The sequence below is a fragment of the Malaclemys terrapin genome, chromosome 2 (genome assembly GCF_027887155.1).
Source record: "Malaclemys terrapin pileata isolate rMalTer1 chromosome 2, rMalTer1.hap1, whole genome shotgun sequence".
NCBI lineage: Eukaryota > Metazoa > Chordata > Testudines > Emydidae > Malaclemys > Malaclemys terrapin.
Window position 1 is genome coordinate 203579289 of NC_071506.1, and position 17862 is coordinate 203597150.

General features: G+C 39.8%; 1 protein-coding gene across 28 annotated transcripts in view; it reads left to right on the forward strand.

Moving 5' to 3' along the window:
* The window catches only part of CLASP2 (cytoplasmic linker associated protein 2), a 277113-nt gene that overhangs the window by 10014 nt on the left and 249237 nt on the right, over nucleotides 1-17862 (forward strand). For all 28 annotated transcript variants that reach the window (XM_054019451.1, XM_054019452.1, XM_054019454.1 and 25 more), the window contains exons 2-3: nucleotides 3300-3378; nucleotides 15493-15596. In XM_054019451.1, coding sequence (XP_053875426.1) covers nucleotides 3300-3378; nucleotides 15493-15596 — 183 coding nt within the window. The remainder of the gene's footprint in view (nucleotides 1-3299; nucleotides 3379-15492; nucleotides 15597-17862) is intronic.

A 17862-nucleotide genomic window follows, 5' to 3' on the forward strand; every position in this document is an offset into this window, starting at 1 on the left:
CAGATTAGCATGGATGGCTGGTTTTCACCTTCCTCGCAGGAGCTCACTGACCCTTTGGTGTACATCAGGAGATAATGTTAGTGTTGTCATAGTTTAGCACATGTGAGTTGTCCAGTGCAGGTACTGATTTCATGGGGCGGTCTGGTTTCTTGATAAATGGGAAGTGGACTATAGTGGAAGGCATCCTGCAAAGAGGCTGTGTAATGGATTTGGGGCTCCTAACATCTGGTGCTCTGAAGAGACGACTCCCTTTCTCTTAGGGGAGGGTGTTTTGGGTTCAAGCAACAGGTTGGGGACCAGTTTCGTGTGTTTGTGTGAGGGCTGACAGCAGCTCTTCACCAGCTGGAAACAATTAGAAAGGAATCATGACCGACACTGTGTGAATTATTGCTGGATAGTTCCCAGAATAGTTAAATTAATAAAGATGCAACCTAATAAAACCACATCCCTTACATCTTGACTATTACATGTCCAGGACAGTGTTTTCTTTGCACCTGCAGAAGACTACTGCTGTCAAAGGCTTGTTTAGTGCTTCAGTAAAATCTGGTTCCAGGTGCTTAACAAATTACTTACACCAGTTCAGTGCCTTGACTTCTTAAAACTTCAGCAGCAAACATACCTTTTGAATGGTTCAACTTCAACCTTGACAATGGTTATGGCTGATACGATTGATGGATGATTGTAGATGTCCATGTTACAATAGCATCTTCCTCTTCAGCAATTAGGCATCTATCCTGGTAATTTGTGTTGCGGATATTGGCAAGAAAATGAGGTGGGTAAGTGCTTGTTCCATTTGCTTCTTCACTGCTTGCAATTTAGCTTCACTGACTGTTTCTTCCTGCAGTGTTGCTTAAAATTCTTTCCAAATTACAATGGCACCAGCTATATTTCTGCAGATTGTCCAAAGCTTTGGAAACAGGTTTCAGTATATTAAGCTTATCTTCTACATTTCACTTAAGTCCGATGTTGACTACTTTTGCTGTGTGTGATGGGTTCCCCAGGGTGCAATCTGAAACTGGGGTACTGCTGAGCCCTCTGGTGTACCAACCTGGGCTCTCTCTCACACTGTGATGTTGTGACTAGCTGCAAACCTCTCCAGCAGCTGCACTTACACAGCCATCCACAGGCAGGGATACACCCAGCTAAGTTACATGAATCCTTCTCCTATCCACTCATGAATCAACAATAGAGACACTCCAGCGACTTCCCACAGCTCCCAGCCCAGGATCATCTTGCCCTGGTCAGAAGCCTGACCAATGTACGTTTATTACTTAATCTGCCCATCCCTCAATGTGGAGAGGACATGCACCAGCTTTTGTATGCTACACGCACTTTCCCAAGCACTTCAACCAAAACACATTGTTTTAGGTAAAATATAAAACAGATTTATTAACTACAGAAAAATCAGTTGGTTACCTAAGAAATAAAAGTAAGATTGCAATCTGAGTTCTATAAACGAGACAGGATTTGAATCAAGGAATGTCTCACCCTGATGGTATAGTGCAGGGCTTGGCAGCCTTTCAGAAGTGATGTGCCGAGTCTTCATTTATTCACTCTAATTTAAGATTTCGCATGCCAGTAATACATTTTAACAATTTTACAAGGTCTCTTTCTATAAGTCTTTAATAATAACTAAACTATTGTTGTATGTAAAGTAAATAAGGTTTTTAAAAGATTTAAGAAGTTTCATTTAAAATTAAATTAAAATGCAGAGCCCCCCGGTCCGGTGGCCAGGATCCGGGCAGTGTGAATGCCACTGAAAATCAGCTCGCGTACCGCAGGTTGCCTACCCCGGTACAGTGCCTTAATACAAGCTAGGATTCTCCTTTCCAGTCTGGCACCACCTCCGCCATTCCAAATCTTTGTCCACCAGATGTGCCTTCCAGGTGTGGAGTTGCGGGAGGAGAGAGGCCAAATGATATCGCTTCTCCTTCTTTATAGGTTCTTCCAGCTTGCTCGAAAAATCTTTTGTGATGTGAGTCAAGCAGTGTCCATTGTCTGTGTTCCCTCTGAGAAGTTTTCATTGTATACCGGTCCTCAGATAGTCCTAGGTAGTGTGAATTCCCCTTATTTGGCTATCAGTGCTGTCTGGCTTCTCCATTGTTGTACCTGAAAGCCTGGTTGTGGGTGTTTTCCAATATTACAACATATTTCAGTAACATACACGCAGCAAAACTTCATAACGTCACATACAATGATGGCACATACAGTCCAACAGAATATTCATGTTCAACTGATCAAGACTTTTAAAATGATATCTCACAAGGTATACTTTTTACAAAACATCACAATTATATGACAACGGTGAATATAGTGATGCCAGGGTGTTGCTTTGGGATAGTGTGTCACACTCTGAAACTTCCAGCTACTTTATAGAGAATTTCTTCAAAAATAGTCATCAGGATAGGCCAGTAACTCTTAAATAACTCAAAACAGTTAACCACTGAATTCCATCAGACATTGTGAGGGATAATTAGTTTTGATCCTACTCTCTTCAGTGAAGCTGAAGCAAAGTGATTGTTAGAGAATTATTTTATAATTTTAATGCTTTACCTTATTCCTGGCATACCTGAGTGTTTGGCTAATTTTTTTAATCACATGATTAATCACTATTAATTTTTTTTTTAATTGTGTGATTAATTTTAAGATTGGAAAACAGGAATAGAAATAAGCTTAAAAGTATTTGAAAGTTCTGGCAAGTACAATAAGATATTACTAAGTGATCTTCCTGGTTAAAGATAGAATGTCCACATGTGCTTTCAACTGCATAGTGAAATGCCTAGACAGCTGGCCAGAATGCCTTTAAAAATGACCTCCTTAGTCCAGAGGTCACGTGACCTACAGTGATCATAGGGCTAGGAACCTTAGTCAGTAGCAGATGTGGAAACATAATTGATGTATAAGTTATTCCTTTAGCAAATGAATTTTAAGTAAATCATTGTCAATTACAAATGCAAAAATTAGACAAATCCATTATAGATGAGAATATGAAAATGTTGCATTCCTAAAAATTGCTCCCTTTTGACTGAAGAATGCAAAAGGTACTGAAAAATCCAAAGTGCATCATATTATGTAAACATACTAGATGAACCCTAAATATTGTATAAAATTTTTCACTTTTTGTATAAAACCTTTAGAAAATAATTGTCAACTCTCTAATTCGAATATTGATCTGATGGTTCAATATGGGTGATTACATCAGTAGCCAGTCCAGGTATTTATAGACAGATTAGAATATATTTTAAAGAACTGTCTAATGACGCACTATATACATCTAATACTTTCTTTTATTTCTACAGGTGGCGTTAGTTGGATTAGATGTCCTAGGTGCCTTTGTTGACAGACTATCAGGACACTTTAAATCCTATGTACCAACTGGTGAGTGAAGTACTAGTCAATTCTCCTTTTCCTTCAAAGAAAAATGTAGGAAAAGTGCTGTTTTCTTAGTAAACATTCTTATTTTAGCAACTATATCTGAAACATGGCGGAGAACTTTTGGTAGTAACTATGACCCTAATCAGGTAAACACACATGCTTTTTAGTGCGAGTGTATCTGCAGGATGAGGGCCTATATGCCCCATTAGGGTTTGACTTACAGATACTTACATAATATTGACAAGTTAATGTATGTACTTTACCTTCATATTTTAAGACCGCTATATTGTGATTCTTCAAGATTCCAAGAATTTTTTCTATCATTGATTTCTTGCTACATAGTTGCTTACTGTTCTCCATTATCTAAAATTGTGACAACTTGACTGTATTACTTTAAAATTGTATTAATAAATTGCAGTTTCTATTTGTAAAATGTCTTAACCAGGGTTCCATGTATATATAACATGATTCTGCCGACACAGAATTTGCTACATAATCCATCTCCTGCAGTAGAATTGTGCTGTAGGATTTAAGGTTTCTTAAAAAAAAAAAACCTCCCCCCCCCCCCCCCCCCCAAAAAAAAAAAACAACAACCAAAAAGCAAAAACCCTTAACAAATTCCAAACATTTATTAATTGCAAATGGGTGCAGTGACATCAGACCTCTCAGAATTTTACAGACTTAGGCAGAACTGACTACCCTGTTCGACTCATTGGGTTGCTGACTTTGAAACTTACTTAACGTTGATACTGTATTTAAATATCAGAACCATTTCTCTACTGGTCATTTTAGCAGAAACATAGTGAAGGAAGATAATTTCATGGAGAGTTCATAAAATTATAAATAATTTGTTGGATTACTTGCCTTGTATTATTTTTACTTCCATCTATGCAGAAAACCTTTTTTTATTAAATCGCTTTTCAAGCAAAATCAATGGCGGTGAGCAGTATATTACTCCATAAGGTTTCTGCCAGAACTTTAATCCTTTTTTTAAACCCTGATTTACATTGTATGTCAGTTTAGCTTACTTGGTAGCTCTCACCTCTGGGCCAGAAGGTGAGGCGCTCAAGTGTTGCGCTAAGACTTTGAGCTTGGTGCTGATTTTGACAATGCAGAGCAGTAAATAGTATAAATATTAATTTGTATATGCCTATAAGTACAGGCATCTGGGAGCTTTAAAATATAATTGAAAACGTGATAAAAATAAGGCAGCTTTCTAAATCCTAGAGCACGAACACCTTCTATCATACAATAAGACAACAAACATGCTAATGTAAGAAACTACTAAATTTTGCAACTTGTCCTGAAAGATGTCACAGATATATTTGTCTTACGGTATGTTTAGGGAGTGTTCTGGAGTTCTGCAATAAATCTTCATTGGAGAAGGCCTTGCTTTCCATCATCTCAGGATTAAACCTGGGCTTTAATAATATATAGTACTCTTGGTGTACACAGTTGAACAGATATATGTCAAGTCTTTGCTCAGAAGAGCTTACAATTTAAATATTTTACTATGTTGATGTTGAAATAAAAACAATGCCATTCTACCTTAAGCTGTGAACCCTGCGTATCTGCTCCGTGCAAACTGCATAAGTAGATGCTGATAAACCAGTAAGTTTCCCCAGCCCACCTGTAGTGCATTTTATCCAAGTTGAGCTTGTCTAAACTCAACTTTCACCTGTTTAATTCCACTTAATTGCAGCTTCAGTTAAACTGCTTCTACTTTGTGTAGACCAGGCCTTAAATTGCCATGTGAGATCGGCTCTGGGGGAACCATGGGAATGCCAGGGGAGGACAGAACTTTTGCTTTTTATGTGTATTCACTGTTTATATGCCAGGTTGATGAGAAATAAGTTTAACTAAGAGCCAGTTTTTCTCCAGTCCATCCATGTGCAAAATCACTTCTGTGGTTGTTAATGTAGAAGGAAAGAGATATGGATTACATTACCCTAGAAGTTTCTCTTTTCAGCCATCTCTCTGTAAAACACTGCTATGTTGTTGCACTGTATATTCAGTGTTAAAAACTTCTTGCACACTTGTGCATAACTAAGCCTGAACTAGTCAAATAACGCTCTTGGGTGTACCATACTGTGTTTAAACAGTCTGGGTTCTAGAAGAAAATATTTCCAATCCATATTTTGGCTCTATGAATAGCAGTAGTGCTTACTTGAGAGGGTGTAGGACTAGGAAATTCTTCTATAAACTTTGTGCTGAACCCAAAGCTCCCATGGTCAAGCAGTGGCAAAGAATCAAAATTATGGTTCTTTGCAAACTAAAGCTGTAAAATTTTAACAGATATGGCACTGCCTATTATGGTCATAGTTAATGATGTGGGGTGGTGGCCAGTTGTGTATTGCAGATTTACACTTCAGGCTGGTAGTGTGATATGGGGGGGGGGGGGGGGGGGAGGGAGTGCTCCTATTACTAGACAGGAGAATGTTAAGGGAGAGAGGGGAGCATAAGATCTCCAAATAGAAGACAAGATGGCTGAATCTTTTTCTTAGAAAATGTATATATTCTCTAATATACCTCTTTTAATCTGATTTTGCTGGATCTCATCATACATACAGATTAGAGATGGAGAGCGCTTTTCCAATCAACTCTTAAATATTACTTTGAAAATTGAAAATGCTGATGCAAACCATTAACTTCTCCATCTCCTTTTTCTTCATTTATATACTCCAGGAAGTAGTCTTTGTGGTTTGCCATTCTTAGTCGAAAAAAGTGTCAGTTTGAATGTACTCAAGTATGATCACTTATTATATTCAGCACCATTCTGTCCCATTATTCTGAGATTAAATTGCTACCTTTTTTTATATAATGGTGTTGGATATTTTTTAAATCCACCTTACCCCAACTGGAAATTTCAGTTTGCTTTTTTGGTATATATTATTTTCTTTAATAAGAAATTGAAGGGTTTGTCGCATGCCCGGAAAAAAAAAAAAATCCTGCATTTTTCTCACTTCATGTCATGTCTTTTTTTTTTTTTTTTGAAAGATTAGAATGTTCCTATGCATGATACTTACACTCCCAGTAATAACTGAGCTAACACATTACCCAAGCATAACATGTCAAAACATGGGCCTGTGCAGTTACATTGGAATGTAGCTCTTTATGGGTGGGGCAAGGGGAATAACTGTCATTTAAGGCATTTGCTCACTTAAGAATAAACAAGGGTTTTGTTGAGGAGTGAAAGCAAAACAAATGCCTGGTTACCTATATAGCTTTGAGCTACCTATATCCCATAAATTAGGTTTAGCCAAGGTCAGTAAGTACAGTAGTTAGAACACAGGCATTTTAATATGACCTGAATTGCACATTAGTAATCTTTGTATGGAGGTATACCATAGGGTAAAAGGTAACTAATTCAATTTCCTAGGCAACAGTGTTGCATTGTAGTGAGTGCAGGTGATGACCTTTTCTTTTCAGATTAACCATAGTACACATTCTTTGCAGCTATCATCAATGTTGATATTTCTGGGAGTTTTAAGAGAGATGAAATGCTGAAATGATTTTTTTTTTTTTTTTTTTTTTTTTTAAATACCTCCGTTGAAGGTGATTGAACTGTTTCACAACCAAAGAGATTATTGTAGAAGTCTAAGGATACCTGGTAATTCATAAGAATAGAGGTGTATGTTCTGGAGAAATGAAGCAAATTAAGCAGCATTTTTTAAGAAGTGTCTGTCTTTGAAACAGTGTAGGGCTCTAGTGTATTTTAACACCTACTTCATGAAGATGTGATTAAACCAAAATCCAGAGATTACATAAACATGCATTTCTATTTTTTCCACCACATTCCATGGCTTGCAAAAATGATTGAAGTATTTTTAAAGGAGTGGTACATAAGAGGACAAAAAAATAGAAGCATACATGTATGGAGAAATTCCACAAAAATAGTGCTTTGAAAAGGAGGCAAGACTGTTAACCTCATCCCTCAAATTAATTCCTACCCCTTCTTCTAACCACAATCATTGTTCTGAAGAATCTCAGCAGTTCACAGATGTTGGGACTCTTATTTGATCTTTGGCTTTGAACAGTGCTGCATAGAAGAACAATGTTCCTCTAGGACAGTGTTTCCCAAACTTGGGACGCTGCTTATGTAGGGAAAGCCCCTGGTGGGCCGGGCTGGTTTGTGTACCTGCCGCGTCCGCAGGTCCGGCCATCGTGGCTCCCACTGGCCGTGGTTTGCCACTCCAGGCCAATGGGAGCTGCTGGAAGCGGCGGTCAGTACGTCCCTCGGCCCGTGCCGCTTCCAGCAGCTCCCATTGGCCTAGAGAGGCGAACCGCGGCCAGAGGGAGCCGCGATCGGTCGGACCTGTGGACGCGGCAGGTACACAAACCGTCCTGGCCCGCCAGGGCCTTTCCCTACACAAGCGGTGTCCCAAGTTTGGGAAACACTGCTGTAGGAGTACCATGTATATACTCTATCATAAGCCGGTTCGTTTATAAGCCGATCCCACCAAGATGGATAACTAAAAATGGAAAAATTTTATGACCCGTTCATAAGCCGACCCTATAATTCAAGGGTCAGCAAACTTTGGCTCCAAGGCCATAAGGATAAGCCGCTGGCGGGCCAATATGGTTTGTTTACCTTGCGTCCGCAGGCACGGAGGTAAACCTAAGTAAACAAAGTGTCCCGGCGCACCAGCTGCTTACCCTGATGGGCTGGGACAGCAACTGGTGGGGAAATTTTTGTGGGGGGAGAAGCTAGGGGTCAGGGGAGTAACCTCTGTGACCACCCCCCCACATGGCCCCACTCCTCACCCGGGACCCAAACACTCTCCCTATCCCATCCCTTCCCACCTTATCTGGGGAGGATGTCTCTGGCCTGCCCGTGGCTTGTTCCGGCGGGCCGGGTGGCGCGGCCTGCTCCGGCGCGGCCGCCTTTGCTGCCTCTGTTGGGGGGAGGGCCTGTGTCCCACTTCTCCCTCTCTATACCCTTCTCTGGTGCTTCGCTTTTTTTACTAAAAAAATTCGGCTTATGAATGAGTATATACAATCCTTAATGAAGACTATAGATTTCTAATATACCATCCAAGCTAATGCTAAGGTGTGCAGAAGCAACTAGTGATTCTAGGTGCCTCAATTTTTCTGTAACCAACTTGAGACTCATGAAAGGGGCCTGATTTTTCAAAGAGTATGTTCTCAGAAAATTGAGGCTTTCAAAATTACTAGCCATTTTTTAAAAATCTTAGCCTAAGTCATATCCTGCATGAATGCAGCTTTTCCTCACCTAATAATTCAATATTTGTTAATATGGAGCTAACATAACATCAAAATATAGTTAGGAAACCATTTCTGGTTAGGAATTATTTTGTTGTTGCCACGGAGAATGGAGAGAGTGAAGAATAACAGAGGACTAATTAAGATATCCAACCTTTCTTATTAAATATGAAGCTCTGCCTTGAATAAATTTCTTCTCTTGCATTCCAGAATCTGTTAGATTATTTCAACTTTAATTTACAAGAGACTTTTCTGTGTTTCTGAAACTGTTCTTGAGGCTGTGATATGATATTTTCTGTTATATTCCATGTGCAGCCTTATAAGACTTATCATGAAATACATTAAGAATCTGCAAACTGAGTAAGGGAGAAACAGAATGAACCAGAAATCATTTTAAGCACAGTGTAAAAACCTAATTTTATTATAACAGCTTGAAAATTTATATATTTTACCACCCCAGGCACCAAATCTACTTGGTAACATTTTACTCATAATGTTGATAAAAAACAAAACAGTTTTAATACTTTTAATGAAAAGGAAATGCTCACTATGGGATAGTAGATGAGAATAATCCTTTAAGGCCGTATATAGCTGTTGCTTGCTTGAGAGTGAGACCGCAAATGCTGGGTATTTTAAGTTTTTTCTGTAGCATGTCATAGGATAAGCAGTCATCAGATAAGAGGAAAGGTCCTCCTATGTATCGATAACTGCCTAAAAGATAGGAAACAAAGGGTAGGAATAAATGGACAGTTTTCAGAATGGAGAGGTAAATTGTGGTATTCCCCAGGAGTCTGTACTGGGACCAGTGCTGTATAACATAATCATAAATGATGTGGAAAAAGGGGTAAACTGTAAGGTGGAAAATTTGCAGATGATACAAAATTACTCAAGATAGTTGAGTCCAAAGCAGACTGCGAAAAGTTACAAAGGGGTTACACAAAATTGGGTGATGAGGCAACATAGTGGCAGATGAAATTTAGTGTGGATAAAGGCAAAGTAATGCACGTTATAAAACATAATCCCAACTCTGAACAAAATTAAGGGGTATAAATTAGCTGTTACCACTCAAGAGAACTTGGAGTCACTGTGGATAGTTCTCGGAAAACATCTACTCAACGTGCAGCGACAGTCAAAACTAACAATGTTAGGAACCATTAGGAAAGGGATAGATAAGACAGAAATATCATAATGCCACTGTATAAATCCATGGTATGCCCACATCTTGAATATTGCATGCAGATCTGGTCTCTCCATATAAAAAAAAATGCATTAGAATTGGAAAAGGTATAGAGAAGAGCAGCAAAAATGATTAGGGGTATGGAATGGCTTCCATATGAGGAGAGATTAAAAGACTCGGACTTTTCATCTTGGTCTAAGAGGTGATATAGTAGAGGTCTATAAATTCTTGACTGGTGCAGAGAAAGTGAATAAGGAAATGTTGTTTACTCCTTCACATAACACAGGAACTAGGGCTCACTCAATGAAATTAATAGGCAGCAGGTTTAAAACACACAAAAGGAAGTACTTCACACAACGTACAGTCAACCTGTGGAACTTGTTGCTAGGGGATGTTATGAAGGCCAGAACTATAACAGAATTCAAAAAAGAACTAGATAAGTTCGTGGAGGATAGGTAGAGCCCTGCACAGATAGAAAATTTATATCTGCAGATATAAATTTTCTATGTGCGGCGCTGCAGGCTCTACTGGGAACCACAGTGGTGAAAGCAGCAGCCTATCAGGCCACCACTGCCAGGAGCCAGCGTCCCAAGCCAGCAGCTCCTCCGGCATGGCTGTACTGCCCCCAACCCCACTCGCTGGGCCAGGCTCCCAACCCCACTCACTGGCAGCTGTCCCTGGTTGCCCTAGTGCATTGGGCGGGGCATGACCTAAAATAAAAAGTTGATTGAATTGCTTTCTAGATTTTTGATTTGATTCTAATCAGCATCATTGCTTGAAATATTTCTGCAATAGTTTAAGGGCTTGTCTACAGTACTGTGCGGGGTTGATCTAAGATACGCAACCTCAGCTCTGTGACTAGCGTAGCTGAAGTTGACTTACTTACATCTAATTACTGCGGCATGTTGACAGCTGACGCTCTCCCGTTGACTCTGCTTGCGCTTCTTGTTCTGGTGGAGTACTGGAGTCGACAGGCGAGCGCTCAGCGGTCGATTTATCGTGTCTATCCTAGATGCAATAAATTGACCCCCACTGGTTCAATCGCTGCCCGCCGATACGTCAGGTAGTGTAGAAAAGCCCTACGTCTAGTCAAAAAGCTGACATTTACTTGTGTCCTGCGCTGTGCCCCCCTTGTTCCTGGTCTCCTGCTGGTAAGATACATTCTCATCAACTTTATGGTTGAAGACCTTCCTCTTGTGCTGGCTAACCCTGTGTCTTCCCAAAGGCCCCCACATCCATTACTAAATACATTAATCCTTCTTTCCCCCCAAATAATGCTAGACAGTGCCCTCCCCAAAAATGAATTTATGCTTACCCCACAGAGTCTGCTGCTGCAATGGAACGAGGCCTTATGCACATACTACCCTCTACTGAGGTGTCATGAAGCTGAGATTTCAGTCCTCCTGTCCCAGGCCCAATTTTCCAAAAGAAGAGCAGTAGGCTAAGGAGCAGTGATGTCCTGGCAGGCTGAAGACCTGTGAGAAGCTCCCTGCTACGTTGTTGGAGGTCTCTTGTACTGGGGTGGCCTTTCCAAGATCAGTCTCCCAAGCAGAAGGTTAGGTGTATTGGCCTCTGTCATCAGCCACCCAGGAGACCACATAGTGAGCCTCCCCTCTTTCCATGCGTGGTACTCAGAATAGCAGTAGCTGCTCAAGCTGAAGAGCCAGCTGGCAATCTCCCCTCTTTCTAGTAGTAACAGTCATCTACCACTGTTGTTTGCAGCATTGTTGTAACCCTCTTGGTCCCAGGATGTTAGAGAGACAAGGTGGGTACCTTTTATTTGACCAGCTTCGGTTGGTCAGAGAGATAAACTTGAACTTGCACAGAGCTCTCCTTCAGGTCTGGGCTGAAGGAAAACTTGAACTGTGTAAGCTGGAAAGCTTGTCAATTTCCCCAACAGCTGTTGGTCTAATAAAAGATCTTGCCTCACCCACTATGGCTAGTAGCAGCAGCAGCAGCAATAGCTTTGGCACAGTCTCTGCAGAAATAGGAAGACTTGACTGCAGAGATTTAACTTCAGTTTGTGTTTGAAAAGTTTTCTTAGCATGTATAAAAAGGCTAGGGAACTTTTTTTTTTTTTTTTTAAAGAGAGACAACATCATTAGCACATGTGCTCCAACACTTTCATCCACCTCTGAATTAAAGGATTTGTTTTATCAGCAACTCAACAGTATCATCAGCAAGCTACCACAGGTGAGTGACACTATCTACTGGGAGACTTCAGTGCTAGAGAAGACTCAAATCACGAGATGTGGCTGCTATGCCTTGGCCACCATAGAGGGAGTGAAAATGAACAACCGTGTGCAAAGACTACTGGAGCTCTTTAGCCTTTGAGGACTGTTTATTACCAACACCTACTTCCAAGGTGGTCACTACTGGAAGGTCTTGTTGAGAGATCCCACATCTGGACACTAGCACCAATTGGATTTAATTGCCACCCACCGAAAACACCTGGATGTTTTCCATGCTTGCAGTTTTCATAGTGCAGACTGTGACACAGACCATTTGCTTGTATTCTGTAAATAAAACTTTCATTAAGGAAACTCCATTGTACCAGACAAAGCTGTTGCCCTTGCATTAATATCAATACACAAAAGACCAAAGGTCATGTCTCCAATTTACTTTACTTTTCAGGGAAACTATGTAATTGATTGTATTTCCCTGAATGCTGATGCAGCATGGAACACTGAATTTAAAAAAATCTATGTATCTGCAACCTTAGCTTTTGGAAAATACTGTACTGCTAATAAAGTCTGGTTTGCCACATACTCTGGAGAAATGCTTCCAGTTATTAAAGAAAAGCTCGCAGCATATCTCCACCACAATATGAACCCCTCTCCTGAGACGTGCTAACCTCAGAATGGCCAAGCCTGCATTGCAACAAACAGCAAGGCAGTGTTCTCACTTAGACTGGCTTGATCTGTGCGAGAAGAAACAAATGTTCTTTGAGAATGGAGACCTAAGAAGTATATATGATGGAATAAAGAAAGCAAGAAGACTGCTTCATTGGAATCTCTTAATGCAGACATCATTGACAGGAGCAAGGAGATGGAACTCTGGATAGAACAGTATCACAAACTTTATTTACATGAAACCACTGTTTCTGAAGCAGCACTATATGCACAATGTCTTGCTTGCCTGCTGGAGGGAAGGAGTGTTACCATGGAACATGAAGAATGCCAACATCATAATGTCGAAAAACAAAGGTAGTTGAAGTAATGGCAACAATTACAGAGAAAGTTCTCTGTGTTATTGGCAAGGCATTCTCATGGGTCATTCGCAAAAGACGGCAAGTTCTTGCCAAACGCATATATCCAGAGAGTCAGTGTGGCTTCCATGTCAGTAGATCTACTCTAGATGTGGCCTTCACACTAAGGCAACTGCAAGAAAAGCATCAAGAACAAAGAAAACCTCTTTACATGGCCTTCATATATCTTATAAAGCCTTTTGACCTGGTCTGGAGAAATGGCCTTTTTCAGTTGCTATGGAGAATTGGTTGCACCCCATTCCTCCTCATTCTGGCATGAAGGCTACAGTCCAGTATGATGATCAGTCTGACTGCTTTAAAATCCAAAGTGGTGTCAAATGGGATGTTTTTTGGCACCAGTGCTGCTCCATATAGTCTTCTCTCTGCTGCTTTGCTGTGCTTTCTAATTTAGTAGTGTGGTGTACAAGATGAGATGGAAAACTCTACATTGCATGTCTAAGAGCAAAACTCAAAGTAAAAACACCTGCTATAAGACAACTTTTTGTGGATGATAGGGTGCTCATCGAACACAGCAAACAGGAGCTTCAGAAACTTTGCAATAGTTTTGGCCTAGCTTGTGATGTATTTGGATTAGCTATTGGTAAGGCTAAGATTTTTATCATGGGTATTTTTAGTAAAAATCATGGACAGGACATGGTCAATAAACAATAAATCACAGAAGCCCGAGCCCCCGCAGGGGTAGTGGGGCTGAAGTCACAGAGGTCATGTAAAATCACAGAATCTGTGACCTCCGTGACTGACTCATAGCCTTTAGCCATAAGAAGAGAGTGATTCTGGTACAAGATGTGTTGACTGCATCAGAAGTTTCAATAGCTAACACCATGCTAGAAGTTGTGTACAAGTTCTGCTATTTAGGATTAAGTGTTTTAGTTAACTTATCTCTAGATGGGGAGTTTAATTCTTGCATTGGAAAGGCAACTACCACCATTTGGCCAACTGACCAAGAAATGTGAGATAACAGAAAACTAATGTGAACACCAAGATATAGGGGTTTACCAGATGTGCGTTTTGAGCATGCTGCTGTACGATGGCAAGACTTGGGTCTCCTAGAGCAGTCATGAGAGAAGGCTAAACACCGGCTACATCTACTGTCTTCATCGTGTTCTAACTGTGAAGTGGGAAACCCAAGTTCCTGAAATCAAGAGTTGGAAAAGAAAACTGTCAAGTCATTAGCTCTTTAGATGACTTTTTACTCCATTAGCATAGTCATCTGCACTGGGTGGACTATGGACGCATTCCAAAGGATCTCCAGTATGGAGAACTTGCAGGTGCTCTAATGCCACTGGGCTGACCTAGGTTCAGGTTGAAGGATGTTTGCCAGAGGGACTTGAAAACCTTCCACAGTGACATCTCAAGCTGGAAAGATGCAGCTAGCAATAGGCCACACTGGGAGGCTATGCTATGCCAGGGAGTCAGAGGCTGAAAAGAGTTGGTTGAGAGAGAGGAAAGCAAAGAGAGTGAAGAAGAGTGAAGCAGAAGAAGAAGTCGACGCTAGCCTCGATACTGTGGACGCGGCCCGCCGACTTCATGCACTTAGAGCATTTTATGTGGGGGGAGACACAATCGGCTGTATACAACCGATTTCTATAAAACCGGCTTCTATAAATTCGACCTAATTTCGTAGTGTAGACATACCCTCAGTTTATATAGTGAAATTGGAGTCCTTTTTAGCTATACCTTAACCAATCATTATACTAAAATTTTACTAACCAATCCTACCTTACAAGACAGAAACAATTAAAGAACAAGACAGAGACCATACAGATAAACAATAGGGAAGTGAGGACCATAATGACAAAACAATAAAGAAATGAGGATTTCACATCAATAGTTATGGTTGTGATTTCTTGACGGACAGGATGCTATCAAACTAAGTTTTCTTTAACCATCTTAAGATTTGTTTCTTTATCTGGCGATAGTGTGTGCCATTAGGACGGGGTCTCCTTCTTCACAGCCTGATGTTACATTGTTTTAACGTCATTTAGATGGACTGTGAGGATGAGACGTCCTGCTTCTCTGCTAATGGCTGCTGCTTGGCTGCTCATTTAATCTGGCTGCAGACAAAGGCCTTATCTTTACAGAAGTAGTTTAGGCTGAGAAGCCTTTGTCTGACGTTCTTTTTGAAGATCAATCTGAAGTAATGTATATGGTTGGCAAGAAGGGAAATATTATCTGTGGCTTAGTCATTTTGATATCATTTTGCTTCTTAATTCCAGTCCAACACGTTATTCTTAAACATGTGTGATAGAAAATCGGTTAGCAACTCATTTAAATGATTATTTTTGAAAAATCTTTCTTTAAAATATTTTGGATTTGTTTTCAATCATGTCTTCTTTTTTGAAGTAGAAAAAGCTTAATTCTTCTTTAAGAAACATTTCTAATAAATGTGTTGGTCTTAAATTGATTAATACATATTTTGTTAATTCCTTTTTTTTTTTTTTTTCCCTAGTTCTTCTAGCATTGATTGATCGAATGGGAGATGCCAAAGACCAAGTTCGAGAGCAAGCACAGACTCTTATATTGAAATTAATGGACCAGGTGGCACCACCAATGGTATGACCACTTCTGGAAATTCAGAGTTAGGCTCTGATCTTACAAATATTTACATGTGCTCTTAACTTGAAACACAAGTCATTCCCATGAAGTCAGTTGTTAAGTGTGTGTGCAAGTTTTAGTTGGATCATTGTTTTAATGTGTAAACTATATTGGACTGTTTTGCTTTAGCTGAAGATATAACTCTGACACTAAGCATACTGTTTTTACATTATTTATGTATTCTATATAAATCAAAAGCGGATGTTTTCATATCAAGATGGCAGAAGTTTTTAAATTAAACATGGTTGAAACTTCCAGATGGGCTTGAATTTTAATTAATATAATGGAAATAAGGTTGACCCTCAACTTTCCCAAAATCAAATTAATTAAAAACCTAGGGTGAATAATACATCCGCATCCACATAAGGATGTGGTTGACACTGGATCACAGCTCAGAAAATCTGGGTTACGGGATCTGCCACATACTTCCTGCCTGACCTTGGGCAAAGCCATTAATCTCCCTGAGCTTCATTTCCCCACGTATAAAATGGACTAAAAATACTTTCCATCTTTTGCCTGTCTTGTTTACTTAAGCTATGTCTACAATGCGCACCTTATAGTGGCACGGCTGTGCCGCTACAGCCGTGTCGCTGTAAGGTACACAGCGTAGCCACTCTTTGTCGGCAGGAGAGTTCTCTCCTGTTCACAAAATAAAAGCACCTCCAACAAGGGGCGGTAGTTTTGTTGGTGGGAGAGCACCACCCACTGACAGAGCAGTATCTACACAGGTGCTTTTCATTAGTCAAACTTTTGCTGGTCGGGATGTGTTTTTTCACACCCTTGAGCAACAAAGGTTTTACAGATGGAAATGCAGTGTATACATAGCCTTAGACTGTCTCTTATTATGTGTTTGTGCAGTGCCTACCACAACGGGACTTTGTTTATGGTTAGGTCTTCTAGGTGGTTCTGTAAGACTCCTATTAATATAAGTCTGAAAAATGGAAAATTGCCTAACTAGATTTATCGCTTAAGCAGTATTATTGAGGAATCTTGGAACAGAGGTCATCAATAGGAATGCTATTGTTACTCAACTAGTACTAATTCCCTCACAAGGAAACCCTCTTTATAAGTTTAGATATGGAAATTAATAGGGAGAATCTTAATTTTGCAAACTAGAGCAAGGTACTTTAAACTGCTAAAACCTGCATATGTTTGTTCAGATATGTGGGGATGAATGTGCAGGGAGCTTGCATCTACAAACCTCATACACAAATTTTCAAAAGTTTTTTCTAGTTGTGGAACAAAAAGTATTCTAGTGTGATTTAAGCAACCCTTAAAATACAAAGTTCTCTTCTGCACTCCTTCCGTCCCCTGTCCTCAACCAAAAAGGATTTATTCGCATGGGTTTCTTACTGAGCATTTCATCGCTTCTGTGATAGCCTGTTCCCTAGGAACAGTTGAGTTGCTTGCTGGTAAACCTTTTCTTACAATGAGATGTTGAGGATGCTTATTTCTGAAAAGTAAATAAAATACAAAAACTCGAAAGGCAATAAAATAGAGAACAAAACATGGGAAAGATATAGTAGCATAATTATAAAAATACAGCAAGTAAATGCATGGGTGTGGCAAGCCAAATATGAGAAGCAGATGCTAATTATTGCTAGAAAGCAGATTTCTCAGAGACCCATGTGATTGTCTCTTTTTGGAGAGATGGGTGGTAGTGGAGGGGGTAGTTTAAGTAATCCTAAATTTCTGTTTGAAGATGTTTGTTTTACTACCCTACAAATCTCTTGCAGTTACTTCTCTGCCTATTTCTTGTCTCTCTGTCTGGCAAGATGACTTCCTTATTTTCTCTTTTACCTTAGAAGATGGGCTAATTGGAGATGGAAGTTTTCTTTCTTGCCAGCCTATCCTTTATTGTTCATCTGTGCTATTTTGGCAGTTTGTTCTCTTTACAATTTATACATTGTAAAATGTAAAATTTTTCAAGTGAAAATTGTAATCAAAATTTTTAAATCTATAACCTTTTAAAAGTTATTCTAAAATGTGCTACATAATTATGAACAAGGATGTTATCTAGAGCTTCTCGGCTCTCTATGAGCTAAGATCAAGCGTAGTACCCCTTCTTACACTACCTCTTTTTGATTAGCATTGTTGCTTTGTCTTTTTCAGTAAGACAATACAATTTTAATAGTTTACATAGGTATGCTAGTGTTCTGTTTGGTGTAACTATGCTACATCAGAATTGCGGTACTTGGAGAGGCTAAATTATAGAATGCTGCAT